This window comes from Acartia tonsa, chromosome 8, assembly GCF_053477335.1.
Source record: "Acartia tonsa isolate MP-2025a chromosome 8, ASM5347733v1, whole genome shotgun sequence".
Taxonomy (NCBI): Eukaryota; Metazoa; Arthropoda; class Copepoda; order Calanoida; family Acartiidae; genus Acartia; species Acartia tonsa.
The window spans coordinates 48,198,855-48,217,522 of NC_137267.1; the positions used below are offsets into that span (position 1 = coordinate 48,198,855).

The 18,668-nt window shown below is 34.4% G+C and overlaps 1 protein-coding gene across 1 annotated transcript in view; it reads right to left on the reverse strand.

Moving 5' to 3' along the window:
* The window catches only part of LOC145327167 (DNA topoisomerase 2-binding protein 1-like), an 82,448-nt gene that overhangs the window by 59,365 nt on the left and 4,415 nt on the right, over positions 1–18,668 (reverse strand). Inside the window, exons 6-9 of the mRNA XM_080170736.1 lie at positions 18,560–18,645; positions 18,050–18,114; positions 1,571–1,696; positions 762–822 (exon numbers count right to left, since the gene is read on the reverse strand). Of these exons, the coding sequence (XP_080026862.1) occupies positions 762–822; positions 1,571–1,696; positions 18,050–18,114; positions 18,560–18,645 (338 nt within the window). The remainder of the gene's footprint in view (positions 1–761; positions 823–1,570; positions 1,697–18,049; positions 18,115–18,559; positions 18,646–18,668) is intronic.

Below are 18,668 nucleotides of genomic sequence, written 5' to 3' on the forward strand. Positions count from 1 at the left end.
ATAATGTAAACTCTAAATTGTCGATAGATAGCAGCAATTTAGAGTATTGTATGTGCTATCTCCTAAGCTAGGGGGTACCTAGCAGCACCAAATAAACATTATTATTATTATTATTATTATTAACAGTTAATCTCATCTTCTCTCGTAAAATCAAACATTTTTTAGAATTTAAAGAGGACTATCCACGAACAAGAGCACGTGATTCTAAGTACCTTCCAGCATTGATCCTGAGTATTTTCTTTCAGAATATAATAGGTCACTATCAATAATTAATATATTGACGAGAAAATTTAAGTTTCACCACTTCAAGTTGAAAAAAAGTAAAAAAATGTTCAGCTTTTTTAGTCAAAATTCTATCAAACGTTTTGTTGAGTTCGGGGTGTCTTTAATTGTCCATGTTGTCAAATGATAAAAATTAAAAAAAGTCAAAAGCACATTTACTATATCTCATATGTATGTTCAAATTAATGCTAATATGGATTAATTTACAATCTATATAACACGAGTATTCGCATATGTGTCATCAAATATCCATTTTATTAAAAGAATTAGCTTCATAAAAGTTTTCAAAATCAATTAAAATACCTAAAAAAACATGGTGAAACATAAATTTTCTCGTCAATACATTAATGATATATGGTTACCTATTATATTCTGAAAGAAAATACTTAGGATCAATGCTGGAAGGTACTAAGAATCATGTGCTCTCGTTCGTGGATAGTCCCCTTTCATGGATAAAGAAGATTAATTTAAAAATTCACCTATTAAAAACGGCTGTTCAGAAATCCATTTCCATTCTTTAAGACAGGCTCTCATCCAATCCTACAAATAATCAGGAATCTAAAGGGATTAGACAATGGCAGATAAATTGATTTACATCCCCAATGATGATACAAAATTACACCTTCTGTAGATTACAATTTGTAGTTGAAATGTTTGAACACTCAACGAAATGAACCAACCAATCAAAATTCAATTGAAGTCCCCAAGGTTGTAAGGCTAACTAATAAGAATACTTTGGGGACAAGTTTATTTAACAACCCAATGTCCCCTCCCTCCCTGCAGTATAACAGTAGAAAATGATTTCATAAAAAAAACTAAGGAAAGAGTGAATCGTTATTTTAGCCTGCTGTTAGTTTCACTTTATTGGATAACATGAAAATCAGGTGCAAGTAATAATATATTCAATACCTAGGTTTGGGCCGGCCAGATACCGGATATTAAATATCCGGCCGGATATCCGGCGATATAATCTTCTAATACAACAAAAATCCCTACTTTTTTGATTTAAAATGAATGTAATTTTCTTATTTTTGAAGCTAGAAGAACTTTTTTTTCAGATAATGTTCATTTGTATGAAATTTTATATTAGAAATTCAAAACATAATTTTTGGCGGCGAGAGCTGTACTTGGCAGCTGCCAGACGCCGCAGACGGCAGTCGGCGGCTAAACGGCAGAAGATTTGTATAAAGAAATTTTTTGCTACTTCAATATTATAAATCAGCCGGATATCCGGTATCCGACTAAATAAGTATCCGACCCAACCCTAACCATTCCATTGTATTCTAACCTTATGAATGACAGGGATACCCCAGTTGAGTGCAGCCTTGTATTTGGGACCCTCCGGAGCATTACAGACCAGATGTGTGCTGGCAACTACACCCTTGTCTTTGTTATCTTTCTTAGCAAACATATCCTAAATACAGAGTTAGTAAGATAGATAAATAGATAGATATAAAGGCAACTACACCCTTGTCTTTGTTATCTTTCTTAGCAAACATATCCTAAATACAGAGTTAGTAAGATAGATAAATAGATAGATATAAAGGCAACTACACCCTTGTCCTTGTTATCCTTTATAGCAAACATTAGATTAGATAGATAGATAAATGGTTAGATAGATAGATAGAGAGGCAACTACACTCTTGTTTTTGTTATCCTTCTTAGCAAACATATCCTAAATACAGAGTTAGTAAGATAGATAAATAGATAGATATAAAGGCAACTACACCCTTGTCCTTGTTATCCTTTATAGCAAACATTAGATTAGATAGACAGACAAATGGATAGATAGATAGATAGAGAGGCAACTACACTCTTGTTTTTGTTATCCTTCTTAGCAAACATATCCAAATAACAGTTTGTTAGATAGATAGATAGAGAGGCAACTACACTCTTGTTTTTGTTATCCTTCTTAGCAAACATATCCAAATAACAGTTTGTTAGATAGATAGATAGAGAGGCAACTATTTGAATATTATCAATCACCTACCTACCTACCTAGGTGAACCAGCAGATCTTCCAGTGAGAAAGAAATGTCTCCACAATCAACACATCCTGTGATTTGTATATATCTTAAGAGCACATACATGGCTCTAATGTTTATCCTAGGGACACGAACCAGTCTCACCAATATTATCATAAATATCACTTACTTAGGAGAATGAATAATCTCCACTATTACTTACCTAGGAGAATGAACTATCTCCACCTAGTTTTATATTTACTTAGAAGCACGACCTAGCTTCAACTCATACTCTAGTTTTTATCCTCATATATCTTTTGTTTATCTTTGTAAATTCCTGTGTTAAATATATATCTTTTATTTACAGATTCAATCACAGGAGGGTTAACGTTTACCTTACTCTTATTGATCTCTTACTTGTGTGATTTCAGAGAACCATGATTGGCCTCCAGTTTGTTCCTGAGTGAAGGACTAGTCACTAAGGTAACTTTTAGTCTCTTTCAATGGTACCAGAGCTACGAAAAAGGCTTTGCTAACATTGTATAGGCAATCAGAAATTCTCTCTGTGAAGTGAAAAAGAAAGGTTACCCTACAGGCTAACGAAAGCATAGCCTAAATATTACGGTTCCCCGTAAGTGAATGCGGATATCCGCTACGATTAATAATCAAACTTAAGTGATCAACACGAGCATCAGTGATACTGTGAAAAAGAGATCAATAAGGCAATCGGTAAATCCGAAACAAGTGAATAAAAATGTCAATTCTTAAACCCATTGTTAACCCTCCTGACCTAGAAGAATGTCAGACCTACGCAGAGTTCAAGAGAGACATAGCAGCATGGAGCGGAATGACGCATGTGGAAAAGAAAATCCAGGGTGGAGTGATAGCGTACAACCTATCCAACAATTCCAAATTTGGGCATGATCTTAAAGATTATGTTTATTCGGAACACACGCCTGAATCCCTCAATGACGATGAGGAAGGAGTTAAAAAGGTTCTGAAGGTACTTGACAAGTACCTGGAAAAATCAGGCCTAACAAAGGCAGCAGAAAAATGGGACGACTTTCTGAATATCAAAAGCAAGCCTGATCAACCCATCAAACAGTATTTACCTCAATTTGAAAAAGTATGTCAAGGATACACTGAAAATATTGGTGCACTCACAGAACTAGGTAAGGCACTTCACCTTCTGCGCACGGCAAACCTGTCAGAAACTCAATATGAACTCATTCTTGCTGTAAACAACAAAGATGAGAACATGACAAATATATACAAAAACATCAAAGACTCCATTATGATACACCTGTCAGACAGACTCAATGAGCTACAAACAAACTCATCAAAAGAAATAAGGCACGAACAAGCCTTGGTAACAGATGGCCAATCCATGGAGGACCTGGAAGCTGAAATCAAAGAAGATGTATATGCAGCAAGCTTCTACCAAAAACAAGCATGGAAAAAGAAGCAACTCTTACAACAACAACAAAACCAATACTACAGAGGATCAAGCAGGCCTAGCAGAGGAGGCAGAAATCAACAGCCATCTAGACCCCAACAATCCCAATATCAACAACAACAGCAACAACGACAACAACAACCAAGACAAGGAATGTCTAGACCATATCAACCTCAACAAGACAGAAGGTGTAATTTCTGCCGATCTAAAAATCATATCCTAAAAGACTGCAACCAATACAAAAAGATGAAAGCTCAATATCTAAACTCAAAGAGATTCTCAGGATATCAAATCCATGCAACAACGGAAGAACAAGAACAACAACCTGAAGAAAATATTGAGAATGACCTTGGACTCAATGACTTAAACTTGCAGGATGATGACTTTGATTCAGAATCACAATTCAACTTCTCTGAAGATCAACCAGGAAGTATCTGCCTATCTGACAACATGAAAGACCCAGAACTGAGCAGATTCACTAATGAGGCACTTAACTGTGCAGCATTAGATACATGCTGCTCGCAGACAGTCGCAGGAAAACAATGGCTCCAAATCTACCTGAGATCACTTCCCAAAGACCTTAGGGATGCAACAATGGGACCACTCAAGGCCAACAAACAATTCAGATTTGGAAACAACCAACTCCTAACAGCGACAGAAAAATGGGAACTGCCAGTATACATGGGCGACAAACAAAGAATCATCACAGTCTACATCATACCCTCTGACATTCCAATGCTTATGTCAAAATCTGATTTACAGGATAATGACACAATCCTATACATGAAAGAAGACAAAGCCTCGATCAACGGAAAAATAGTTGACCTCAGCACCACCACTGCCGGACACTACATTGTGAACTTGCTTGAGGATGGAGAAATGCATGACATATTCTTAGCAGAAGATGATTTTGAAGAGATCTTTGCCGCCATAGACCTCAAAAATGCTGATGAAGCAACTCAAATGAAACTACTGAAAAAGCTTCATGCTCAATTTGGGCATCGGCCCAAACAAGCTTTTGTCGACCTTCTCAAGCATGCCAATGCTAGGCTACCAACATTCAGTAAAATGCTAGACAAAATCATTGACCCCTGCGAAGGCTGCGTTCTACGACGAAGGAACCCAGACAAACCCGCAGTAGCCATGTCAATGGCCAAGGATGTGAATGACGTCATAGCCATGGATCTCAAAAAGCTAAAGAATGGCAAACACATTCTTTATATCATTGACCTGTTCTATCGCTTCACAATGGCAAAAATAATTAACACGAAAAAGCCTGCAGAAATTGTTAATGGTCTCATGGAAAAATTGATCAGCATCTTTGGCACGCCAAGAAAAATCCTCACAGACAATGGAGGAGAATTCTGCAATGAAACAATGCTACTACTGACAAACAAATTCAATGTGGAACACAACACCACTGGAGCGGAGTCACCCTGGGAAAATGGTATATGTGAGAAAAACCATGGGACAAATGACAACATCGTGGAAGCACTAGAAGAAGACAATCCCGATGTACCCATAGATACACTCCTAACCTGGGCTCTAGTTGCTAAGAACTCCCTACTAATGGTTCAAGGATTTAGTCCATACCAAATAGTTTTTGGAAAAAACCCCAAACTACCCAACATAATCACCGACCCGCTTCCAACATGGGATGATGAAGGCATCTCAGGTGCCCTGCTCAAGCATCTCACAGCAATGAAAAACGCTAGACAAGAATTCATCAAACAAGAGAGTGCACTCAAGCTAAAGAAAGCACTAGAAGCCAAAATCCGTACCAACAATACAGTCTACAAGCATGGTGACAAAGTCTATTTTAAAAGAGCTAATTACAAGAAATGGTTCTCCGGAAAAGTTGTCTTTCAAGATGGAAAGATCATAATGGTCAGCTGTGGCAGCTTCTTCTACAAATGCAGTGCAAATAGAGTTATCAAAGCAAACACCGAACATGCATCCAATCACGACACTGATGGACAAGAAACCCAAAGTGATAACACCCAGACTGGAAATATCACAGAAAACACAAATCAAGCAGAAAACACAAATCATGCATCTAGAACTACAGCATCAGAACTACAAGCTAACAATAGAGAGAACAAAACCACTGAAGAAAACACCGAGAAAGTAAATGAACAAGATGAAACCTCTGATAGCACCAACGAATTGGACCAAAACCTACAAGAAGCCAGTCAAACTGACAAGAACACATTTGACGATAATACAAATGAAAATGCATCAACACAAGAGCCTCATGGATCAACGGTAGAAGTCCAAACACCAACTGCAAATAACCAAACCAATCCCAAAAAGAAAGACAATGCCAAACAAAAGAACAAAGCAAAGCAAAAAGACAAAACACAAACAACAACATACGAACCACCGACTCTCCATAAAGGAGATCTAGTAGAATGCAAACTTGAAGGAACATGGAGACCAGGCAAAGTTTTCTCGCTGGGAGGCAAAGTTGGAAAAACAAACAGACACTGGTATAATATCACTTTCCCGCACCTAAACAACACCATTGGAGTCAATACAGAAGAAATTGAAACGAAAAGGTCCAATGAAGAATACATACTTGCCTTATGGGTACATGACGAGATTCTCGCCACAATGACAACACCAGATACTAAGAAGACTGATGAAGGCTTAAAAGCTATGCAAGAGGAATTACAAAAACTAAAAGACTTTGGCACCTACACTGAAGTTCCAGACAATGGGCAGAATGCAATTACCACGACATGGGTACTTACAGAGAAAGAAGGATCAATCAGAGCCAGACTTACAGCAAGAGGATATGAAGAAGAAAGCAACATAAGATCAGACTCACCAACAGTTCAATCAACGTCACTAAAATTTCTTCTCACTCTGGCAGCAGCAAATGTCTGGAACGTCTGCTGTACAGATATAAAGTCAGCCTTCCTTCAAGGAAAAATACTAGACAGAGAAGTATTCATAAAACCCCCAAAGGAAGCAGACGCAAAAGGGATGCTTTGGAGACTAAACAAATGTTTAAATGGATTAACTGATGCATCTCGCCAATGGTACGAAGAAATAGACGAAAAACTAGAACAACTAGGATTTGAAAAGTCTTGCCAAGATCCCGCCCTGTACCTATACAAAGAAGACGATATTTTGGAGGGATTAATAGCTATTCATGTAGACGACTTCCTACATGCTGGTACGGATAACTTTGAAAACAACATTATCCCAAAGCTATTAAAAGACCTAGTAGTTGGAAAAACTGAGATAAATAACTTTACCTACACAGGATTCCACATTGAGCAAAGCAAAGATCGCATAACTCTAGACCAACACGAATACTTGAACTCTATTGAGATACCAACCTTTGATGCAAAGCGTATGAAAGAATCCGCAAGCCCCCTAAAACCAGAAGAAACGACAACTCTTCGCCAAATCATGGGCAAAGTTAATTGGGTCATAAGAGCAACGAGACCAGACTTAAGCTATGAAATGGTCCACATAAGCTCAAAATTCCACAATGGAACCATAGAAGACATGAAACAAGCGGCAAAAGTAATGGCAAAAATGCAAATGAACAAAGCATACATCACCATCCCCAATATTGGCAATCTAGACAACGCGGAATTATGGTGCTTCTCAGACGCAAGCCATGGAAATATTTGTGATAGACAGGAATCAGTCATTGCATACATCATTCTAATAGCAAACAAAGACACAAAACAGGCGGCACCCATTGCCTGGAAAGCAGGCAAACCAAAACGAACCTGCCTATCGACACTAGAGGCAGAAACGTTGGCCATGGAACAAGCTCTAACAGCAGCAATTGGAATCCAACAAATGGGTGAGGAGTGCTTAAACATCAAAATACCAATAGTAGGAGTAGTAGACAATTACTCATCATATGAATCAATACGGTCAAACAAACAAGTGGCTAATGCTAGACTCAGAAGAGAGATTCACTGTGTCAAGCAAATGCAAAAACATGGACATGTGGAAAAAGTTATGTGGCTTCAAGGAAACATGATGCTAGCAGACTGCATGACTAAACGAGGTATGCCAGGTACGAACCTACTGGAAACACTCCAAACAGGTTATCTAGGAGAATTCTTCATGACCTACGATCCCAACCAAGACAAAGAACTTGCAGAACACACCCCCAACTGGTAACCTTATGAACCAACACAAGCCAATCTCAACTTTTATTATTGTAATATTTGTGAAAAAAAAAAAATAAATATTAAATAAATAAATAACATGTAAACAACGACAAGTGTTTCATTATTTCGGAGCTTTGTTAGTTAGAAAATTTCCCAACACAAATACAAAAACATTTTTTTTTTCTTTTACACCGGCATTCCTTCAAATTATCCCTAGTCAACCATCTTCACCAAAAACTTATTTGTTTTTCATTTCAGGCAGATATAAGAAGAAATCTCATCACCTTGGAAAACACAAATCATTCCATCAAAATAATCATCAAAAACCAAGATCAGATGACCAACACATTTGTATTAATCAAAAAAAAAAAATATATATAAACCACATTTTTGTTTTTTATTTTTCTTTAATTCATTTTTCTCAACAATTACACTTTTTTTTTTCTTTCTCCCCTCAATTTTCATATCTAAAACAACATGCTTCCCCTATTCATCATATTTCCTGTATGTCGAATCTAATGGGCAAGAACCAGCCCTTCAAAAATCAAAAATTATTGTGTATGCCTCAATTCCGTCGATTAATACAACAAACCACAAAAATATCATATTAAACAATATTTTCACCAAAAATTTCATATCAAACAACAAGTAGTCCAAACCCCATCTCAAATTTTCAAACCTAAACGGAAGACGACATTCATAACGTCATAAATATACGCGGCATTCAAAGATATTACGCGCGCGAAATGGACGAAAATAGGCGCAACAAATTTTCCCTAAAAACTACCCTCAAAAATTGAACTGATAATTACGAAAATTTAAGTGCTAGAAATGAACAAACTTATAACGACCATCACCAACAATTTTCTGTGATAATTTATCACAAACAATACATACACAAATGGAAAGCATAAAAGGAATTTTTAAAAAGAGAAAACATGTCCCCTCTCAAACCTGCCGCACCAAACCAAAACAATAAAGAATTTCAACCCGACGTGGGAAATGGGAATTATATCCACTCAACAAATAGTGATTTATAAATGTATTTTTACTGTTATTTTAACCGACGAGTTTATTTTTAAAAAGAGTTAGTTAAAAATCATTTTAATCCTACAGTTATACTTTAAATAGTTAAAAGTCATTTTAATCCTACAGTTATATTTCATGCTAAAGAGCTAGTTACAATTAGTTTGTTTTTCTTTGCTCACAATTATAATATATAAACGTATCTACCTTCAACCTACGGCGTTTTTATGAAAAGAAACTAGTTACAATTAGTCATTTTTTTGCTTCAAATCCACAGTCATCCTTTTATATAAAGAAGCTTGCTAATGATTAATTTAACCCCACAGTTACAAAAATCGACATTCTTTTGTAAAACTAGTTACATCATTGATTCTCCCAAAAGTTTTTTTTCACAATACCTTCCTTTTAAAAAAAAAAAAAAAAAAATAGAAATGCCATAGTTTTTTTTTTCTTTGTGATTTTTTTCTGAAACACCAAAAATTCTTTGTAGAGATCAACAAAACAAATTTTTTTTCCTCCATTTCAGAAATTACCTCAATTGAAATGTCGGAAAATATGTCTGAAGACAATGAAGTCATAATTTTTGACTGGATCAAAGACCTAGATCCTCTCTCTGATGACATCTTTGACTGTGGTGACAACCAACATGAGGCTGACACGACTAAGTCAACCAATCACCCTCAACCCAGTGAAAAATGTGAAAGTCAAGGTGAAATTGAAAAATCTGAAAAGAGAAAGTCTGTCTCTTTTGAAGATGCAGAGAAACGCAGTCAAAAGCGTTCAAGAAGCTCCTCCAGAAATAAAAATCACTGGACCTCCACAAGGAGCTTATCAAGAGAAAAATCCGCCGGAAGTAGCAGGCAAAGCCGCTCACCATATAGAGAGCCACGAAAGAGGTCTCTATCAAGGGATCATAGACATCAACAAAGAAACAGCAGACAACCATCCAGAGAATATAGAAGATCCCCCTATCGTGAAACATCCAGCAAAAGAACCTCAGCCGCCACTGCCAGCTCCTCCAACCACGAAACCAATCAAGGAAAATTAGATTGGGACAGCATTGCAATCAAGAAAATTAACTTTAAAGAAGAAGAACACTATGCTATAGTTGATTTTTTTGTCTCAAAGTCCATGCTGGCCAAAGCAACAAGCAAGGATGGTAAAATACACTTTGATAGCATCAAAGATGGCACCATCAATGACCTTGCAAATGCTGTCTCTGAAAGAATCCAGCAGGCAAAACAAACAAGCAAAAGGACCTACATCACTGCCTCCATCTTCAATAGACACTTTGAGCGCCTGGGAAGAGATGGTGTTATTGCCATTACAAAAGAAATAGCTGAACTAATCCCAATGGACCGCAGAGGATATTCAAAGATAAGACTTACCTTCTCAACTATAACATACACCCCATCATTGCAACACCGCTGGCAAGAAATTCAAGAAGCAAACTACTTCCTAAAACAAGTGACTCATGCTCTAGGATCAGCACCCCTGAATGGTCACAAATGGACACTTACCATGAACAGATATCACACCAAAAGAAGAGAAGTAATGGCTCATTGCTTTGAAGAATACAACCGAAAAACCGGACTAGGACACCAATTAAGCCTAGCTGGTACAGAAAAAGTCGCCAAAGCCATCATCATGCATCATACAAGTGGAGTCCGTGAGATAACGGGACAAAACTTTGACATGGAACCAGCCCCAGTCCATCTAAATATAACTCCTGGTTACAAGCTGCCTGACAATGAATGCAACAACAGAGAATTGGTGAATGAAAGGAGATGGCTTTTCTCTCTTATGGGTGCCATAGAGGGCAAAACCCAGCTAGCAAAGAAAGCCTCAAGACAAACTGAGGGAGAATTCAAGTCTATTGTAAAACAAGCTATTGAAGAAATCTTAGCAAGCCAGCTTGAGAGACAAGGAATACCAATTTATGAAAAGGAACAGACAACCATGGAAGTAGTTACCATCGAAGACAAAGCAGACTCCATCCAAAATATTCAGCTAAAAGATATCATCAAGGAACAAGAAAACAAAATAGCTGAACTAGAATCACAAGTTGCTACATTCAATGACTGCAGAGAAGACTTTAAACAAGCACTGATGGAGGAAACAAACAAAACAGAGCTACTTCAACGAATGCACAACAAAGAAACTTCACACTTCAAAAGACAAATTGAAGATTTAATGCTCCAAAGAAGTGAAAAACAAGAACCAGATGACAGAGCCCAGAAAAAGATAGACAGACTTGAGAACAAAGTGGCTAAGCTGCAAAAAGACTTGAGAGATGAGCAGGACGACAATGCTAGAGACATGGAAGAGGCCAAAGATGAGATAAAGAGTCTAAAAAGCAAAATCCGTGCCCTGGAATATAACCTGAAAGTTGAAAAGGAACTAAACAAAGCTCTCAAAGAAAAACAAAAATAAAAATAATACCAATATTTGATTATTATCAATCACCTACCTACCTACCTAGGTGAACCAGCAGATCTTCCAGTGAGAAAGAAATGTCTCCACAATCAACACATCCTGTGATTTGTATATATCTTAAGAGCACATACATGGCTCTAATGTTTATCCTAGGGACACGAACCAGTCTCACCAATATTATCATAAATATCACTTACTTAGGAGAATGAATAATCTCCACTATTACTTACCTAGGAGAATGAACTATCTCCACCTAGTTTTATATTTACTTAGAAGCACGACCTAGCTTCAACTCATACTCTAGTTTTTATCCTCATATATCTTTTGTTTATCTTTGTAAATTCCTGTGTTAAATATATATCTTTTATTTACAGATTCAATCACAGGAGGGTTAACGTTTACCTTACTCTTATTGATCTCTTACTTGTGTGATTTCAGAGAACCATGATTGGCCTCCAGTTTGTGGCTGAGTGAAGGACTAGTCACTAAGGTAACTTTTAGTCTCTTTCAGCAACTACACCCTTGTCTTTGTTATCTTTCTTAGCAAACATATCCAAATAACAGTTTGTTAGATAGATAGATAGAGAGGCAACTACACCCTTGTTTTTGTTATCCTTCTTAGCAAACATATCCAAAGAACAGTTTGTTAGATAGATAGATAGCTAGATAGAGAGGTAACAACACACTTGTCCGTGTTTTCCTTCTTAGCAAACATATCCTTAATACAGAGTTAGTTAGATAGATAGATTGTAACAAAATTATATTTGTTTAAGTTATTAATTTATTATAATGTTATTCCAACACAAAAGACGACATTTGACTTCACATTTATGTATGCACACCACATTTTTCCATCAGCTGATCCTTGTTTACATTGACGTACATTCAATTGACATCTGAGTTCCAATGTGAAAGGTCTATAGCTGAATTGTAATGATAATAAATATGTTGTTCTTATTGTGATTAATAATTTACTTTGTGATTTTTTGTGCTTTTAAGGATTGTTTGATTTAATTATGACTGACTTTTAATATTTTCAGACACCTTAAAGCATTCTTTTAGAACAATCTTAATGTCAAATTAGCTAAAGTTTAATGTTGAATTAGCTAAAGTTAATGTTCACAATCTTAATATTCTATTATTGTCTAATTTAAACATATAAAACGTATCTAAATAATCAAAATCGTGGTCTCTTTATTTTCTATTCTAAAGGTAAGAATCCTTTTTCAGTTCTAAAAGATTTTATTAGCGATTTTCATTAAAAAACGTTTGCGTGTTTTTTACGTTAATTCAATTCTTTCTTTCAAAGGCAAGGCATTTAATTTCAACTTAATTTTTTCAACAAGTGAATTAAAATGTACTGCTAATTGGTGTTGTTATACAGTGGTGAGTTTTTATGTTACTTGTTACATAACATATCAGGTTAGTGTTAATAATGTTAAGGTACATATATCCATTGTTAATAAAACCACCAAACTTTCAAAGCTCATTAGAGTACCTCTAATCCCTACTACAGTTATTATAGTGTAGTAATTCAAAGAAAAGGGTTAGTTTAAATCCATTTCTCCTCTTCCCCCTCCTTCTCAGGGTGGAAGTTAAGTTCTTTTGGAAAGGGGTTTTATTACAACCCATTCCTGCTCCCTTTCATCCCCTTTTTGTGTCATAGAAAAGGGATAATCTATTGAAAGGTTTTGTACACTTCAAGTATGTACTATTCATCTTTGTAAATCCCTCTCCCATAAAGTGTAGAATACAACCCTCTTCCTTTTACTTCTCAAAAGGTAGACCATTTGTGATTTCACTGTATATTATGGTTGAGTATTTATCAGGGCTTTTGTGTCCTAATTTATGAAGCTTTTGTCTTATAGATAAAAATTCTTTCTAGGGTACAAATATAAAATAAGAATATATTTAAGGAAAACTACATTCCTATTATTAATATACCTATTCTTGTGTAATTGTACATTCACATATTACTGTATGTTTTCTTTGATTCTAATAATATTAAAGGAAACATTACACTCGTAATATTCTAAACTTCTAAGAAGTTATCATTCAAAATTATTTAGACCTCTTCTCTTGTATGTTCCTCCCTGTTCAATTGTTGATAACAGGTTAACAAGGAAAAGGAATAAAGAATGTTGCTATCTGGTTCTGTGTGCCCATTTTGTTACATCATTACATAGTAACATACTCAAAGGGGTTTACTACTCCTCCCCTTTTTTTAAAAAAAGGTATTTCATTAGAAAGGGTTTGTAACCCCTTTTCACATTTTCCTACCCTCATCATAGGCGGAGCTAATTGTGGTAACACATTTCTCTTTATTTCCCCTCCCCTCTTCACTTATAGGTGGAGTCAGCGAAATATTATATAATAGTTTATATATACTTAATGATTTATTTCAAACATAGTTTTCAGTTTGAATATTTAATAGGGGAAATATTTCTTTCCCAATTATTATTCATAATTCTACCCTTCAAATGATTTAATGGCTTGTATAAACTAGATTGAAATCATAATTGTTGTTCTATTCTATTGTTCAGAAGGAAAGACATGGTTTAACATACCTCCCAAATTATTTATTATTTGCTTTGTTAGGCAAGGACAAAATAGTTTGGTAATATCATAAAATCTCCAACCCAATATAGATAAAAGGGATAGCATTTCTTCTCCCTCCTTTTTTCTAAGTGTGGAGCTCTTCAAGTCTACTTACCCAATTTCTAGGGGTGGAGCCTTCATATAAGGGTCATATCTCCCTATACCATTGTTGTGACAAAATCAAAGGCTAAAATATTTTCTCTGGTTTCTGTTTGAATGTTTAAGAGAATTAGCTATATATAAATGATTGTAAGTTCACAGTTTAATTGATGTAATAAAAACTTTATGAAATATTATAATTGTTATCTTTAAACATTTACTTTCATACTACTTATTGATGTTGTCATCCTTGTCATTGTAATTTCTGACAATAAGAATATCTGAGCAAGGAAAAATCCATTCATACTCATTTTTCTTACCAAGTTATTACATATAATCCTAAAATCATTCACTATCACGATTTAAGTATACACTACTGGTGTGTATGATTTACTATTTTGTATTGAGTTAAAGTTTGTGTGTATCAGATACAAAACTTTCTTTTCTTGTTTTCTTTGTCTTTTTAAGGAGAGTTCTGTTTTATCAGTACAGATTACAATTAACTTGCAAGAAATTTTGTTGCATAAAGTATTTTGATAAAGGAGTCTTGTACTACCTAATCAAATACTTTGTTCGGTTTTTGTTGAATATTTAATTCTGAATCTTCATTCTCAATAATTGCCTATTCAAGATAATCATAACTGAATCATGTTGTCATATAAACATTTGAGTTTTTTACCCTTAATACCTGAAGAATCTGAATCAGGTTATAGCAGCACATGTTCATTGAGTAATTCAGGTGCTTCAAGTTCTGACCTTTCACTTCCAGACTTGAATGATAATTGTACAATTACTGAATTGGACTTGTTTCTTGCCAATGCTGAAAAACTGATTTCTAGACTAGAAATATATGGCAGTGTATATTCAAATTCTTCTCATTTGAATAGCCATTTTCTATCCTATGAACATTTGAATGTAAGGTTACATTTTGCTCAAGCATTAGCATTCAATATGAAATCTATTACACATATTAATAAATGTTGTGCTTTAATTCTTCAGATTGAGGAAAGTAAACTTGAGTGGCTAGTTAACTGTCCTAATCATCTTTTTCTCTCTCTTACTAAGAAAACTCAGCTTGATGTTTCAGCTGACAGTGATAGCAGTAATGCAGTTGATTCCTTAGAGGTAAATGTCATTCCTACCAATATCATACAAAACTCACATGAGCTTCATGATTATATTGCCAAGTTTGAAGGTTTGGATTCTGCAATTTCTTGCAGTAATGTTTCTTATTCTATACGTAAAGTTCAGGATCAGTCTTCATTATCTGTAGACAGTAGTTCTTGTTCTGGTCATATTGAAAACATCATTCCAACTGACAATCCAACTCTGGATAATGAAAGAAAGAAGGTTGATATTGTTGATAAAGTTCTGAATGATGAGATGCATTTTCTTTCCAAGATTTTAATTGCTACTCCTAGTAAGGATTTGTCTCATTCTTATTTGGTCTATTTGCACAATGGCCATGTTCCTGTTGTAGATAGGCAAATATCTTCACTGCAGCATTCTCTTAGAGACTACATCACTTTCAAATTTCATGATGCTAAGTTAGCTCTATCTGCTGCTGAAGTAGTAAAGAATGCAATTGATTGGACTATTGATATTAGACATCTCTTCATGTCTAAGGAACTCTTCAAGAAATCTCAATGCCAAAAATTGTATGGTAATTTGAGTAAATTCTCTACAGATCCTAATATTGACATTTATAGATTCTTTCATGAATTTGAGGCTTTAACTTTTGACTTTGATTATTCTGCTGAAAAAGCTGACTTTTTGTATTCCAAGTATCTTGTTAAAACTCATCAAGAAGAAGTCACAAGATACAGGCATGATTATAAAGCTATCAAATCTTACATGATTCACAAATATGGAGATCCTAAACCTATTTTGATGAATCTTGTCCAACCTTTACATGATCTAAATTTACCTGACAGTCATGCTAATCCTGCTGTTTCAGTTATATACTACAGGAAGTTTCAAGCAGTTCTTGAAGAAATAAATTTATACCTGGATTCTACTTCTGGATTTTTAAAGGATTTTGAGATGTGTATATTCTCACATGAGTTTCTTCTTAAACTCTTACAACTTATGCCTCTTGAATCTTGATGCAAAGAAAAAATTCTTTAAGCAGATGGATATGATTAAGGAGGATTCTATTCATGTTAAAGGCAGAATAGCATTTAATGTTCTGTTGGATACAGTAAGATTTCAGTTCAAAATTCATGATCTTATTTTAAAGCATGATAATTCTGCTTCAAAGTATTCTAATTGTGACGAGGAGTCATGTATCTCCTATCACAAAAGGATAAAGTCTGTTAACATACCAAAGCAGCCAATTGCTGGTGAGAGATCATTTCCTTGTGTTATTTCTGGACACAATCACAGTGTAAATGAGTGTTCCAAATTCCTCAATCTTTCAACACAGGAAAGAGTTAAGCATAGGAAGGATTTCATATATAAACACTGTGCTGTTTGTCTCCAATCATCTCTTTCATGTCATGGTGGTAAATGCATAAATATAAAATCTGTTCCAAAGATTTTATTATGCAAAGGGTGTAAATCTATGAATAAGATTAATCCTGAAAGACCATGTTACTCTGTATTGTTTTGTCTAACCAATTCACATGGAAAACCACCATATTCTGAAATCCTCAAAGGTTTGGAAAAATACATTCCTGAATTTAAGCCTAATGTAGGACAGAGAGTTTGTATGTAATGTTTCAAGAGTTAAAATGATTTAAAGTTGTCACCATCTGGTTTATTCTTCAAGCCAAAAATATCTACATAGAAACTTATATTCTTATTTTGTATTTCATGTTTTATAATTTTAATTTCATTGTAATAATTAGGCATCATTTTAAATTTTGTGATTTACTACCTTAATTAAAAAACATTGTTTCAATTCAATCAACTCCAGTGTTATGATTTATGAATTGTGAGGATTGATACAGAAAGTATTTCAACAATTTTGAGAGAATTTTATCAGTAGAGGTAGAATTCCATACCTAACTGTAAATCTCCTGAGTTATTCACACTATTATTATTATGGTACAGGTTTTTTCAAACAATATAACCATAAAAATGTATTTCTATCTATTTGTCAGTAGAGGTTTTATTATAAATCTAACTGCAAAAATGAGTTATTTAATGTTATTATAGTACAGGTTTTATTACAACCTAACTAAATAACATAATTATGACAAATTTTATTTTCAGTAGAGGTTTTATGATAACCTAACTGTTTAAGGAATGTACGCTATTGTGTTGAAATCTTTGTTGCGGGAGTGTAACAAAATTATATTTGTTTAAGTTATTAATTTATTATAATGTTATTCCAACACAAAAGACGACATTTGACTTCACATTTATGTATGCACACCACATTTTTCCATCAGCTGATCCTTGTTTACATTGACGTACATTCAATTGACATCTGAGTTCCAATGTGAAAGGTCTATAGCTGAATTGTAATGATAATAAATATGTTGTTCTTATTGTGATTAATAATTTACTTTGTGATTTTTTGTGCTTTTAAGGATTGTTTGATTTAATTATGACTGACTTTTAATATTTTCAGACACCTTAAAGCATTCTTTTAGAACAATCTTAATGTCAAATTAGCTAAAGTTTAATGTTGAATTAGCTAAAGTTAATGTTCACAATCTTAATATTCTATTATTGTCTAATTTAAACATATAAAACGTATCTAAATAATCAAAATCGTGGTCTCTTTATTTTCTATTCTAAAGGTAAGAATCCTTTTTCATAGATAGATATATAGAGAGGCAACTACACCCTTGTCTTAGTTATCCTTCTTAGCAAAAACATATCCTAAAAAGAAAAAAGAAAATTTTGTGTAAAATGTTTTGAAACAACAGTTTGAACTTAACAAAACATTTGATGATAGTCTATAAAAAAATACTTATAATTTAAAACTTTTTTTCATATAGAACCATGGTGAAATCTAATTCTATAGTCGATATGACTATATATTTACACACAAAAATGGTTATTGTGCTTAAGTCCACTTAAAATAAAATTACCAACCTGAGGATTTCCTCCTAGCAAAGCAATGACAGTGCTGATAAAATTGCGCTCTTTTCCAGAATATCCTAAAAGAAAAGTATTTTTAATACATTATATTAGACAAGAATACAAATATAGCGAATCTAAATCCATTTGGACCAGTCACCACAAGGATATTTAATCATTAGTAAACCATAAAAAAAAATATGTCAAATATCATTCTCAAGTCCTAAATCAATGAGATCCACAGACAGGCAGAAGGCAGGTATTTGGAGACCACTGCATGGAAGTCCAAATAACCTTACAAAAGACGAGAAAGCAAAATAAAAATAAAAGTAAAATCAATACCTATGCCTTTTTAACAAAGAAGCATTCCAAAGTTAAAAATCAGCATTTTTGAAATGGACATACTGACTTTCTGGTAACGAATATATATAGAGTTGATACGACTTCTAAATCGTAGCTAACTCTTAAAGGAATCATCATCCGAAGTTTGAAATCAATAGGACAATTCTAAACTTGTTCAATTACCTGATACACAAGTCACACTTCCTTTGAGTGGGGCAGAATCTGGAATAATCTTGACAGGGTAATGGTAATACTGCTTAGGCAACATTCTAAATTAAACAAAAAAAAATAC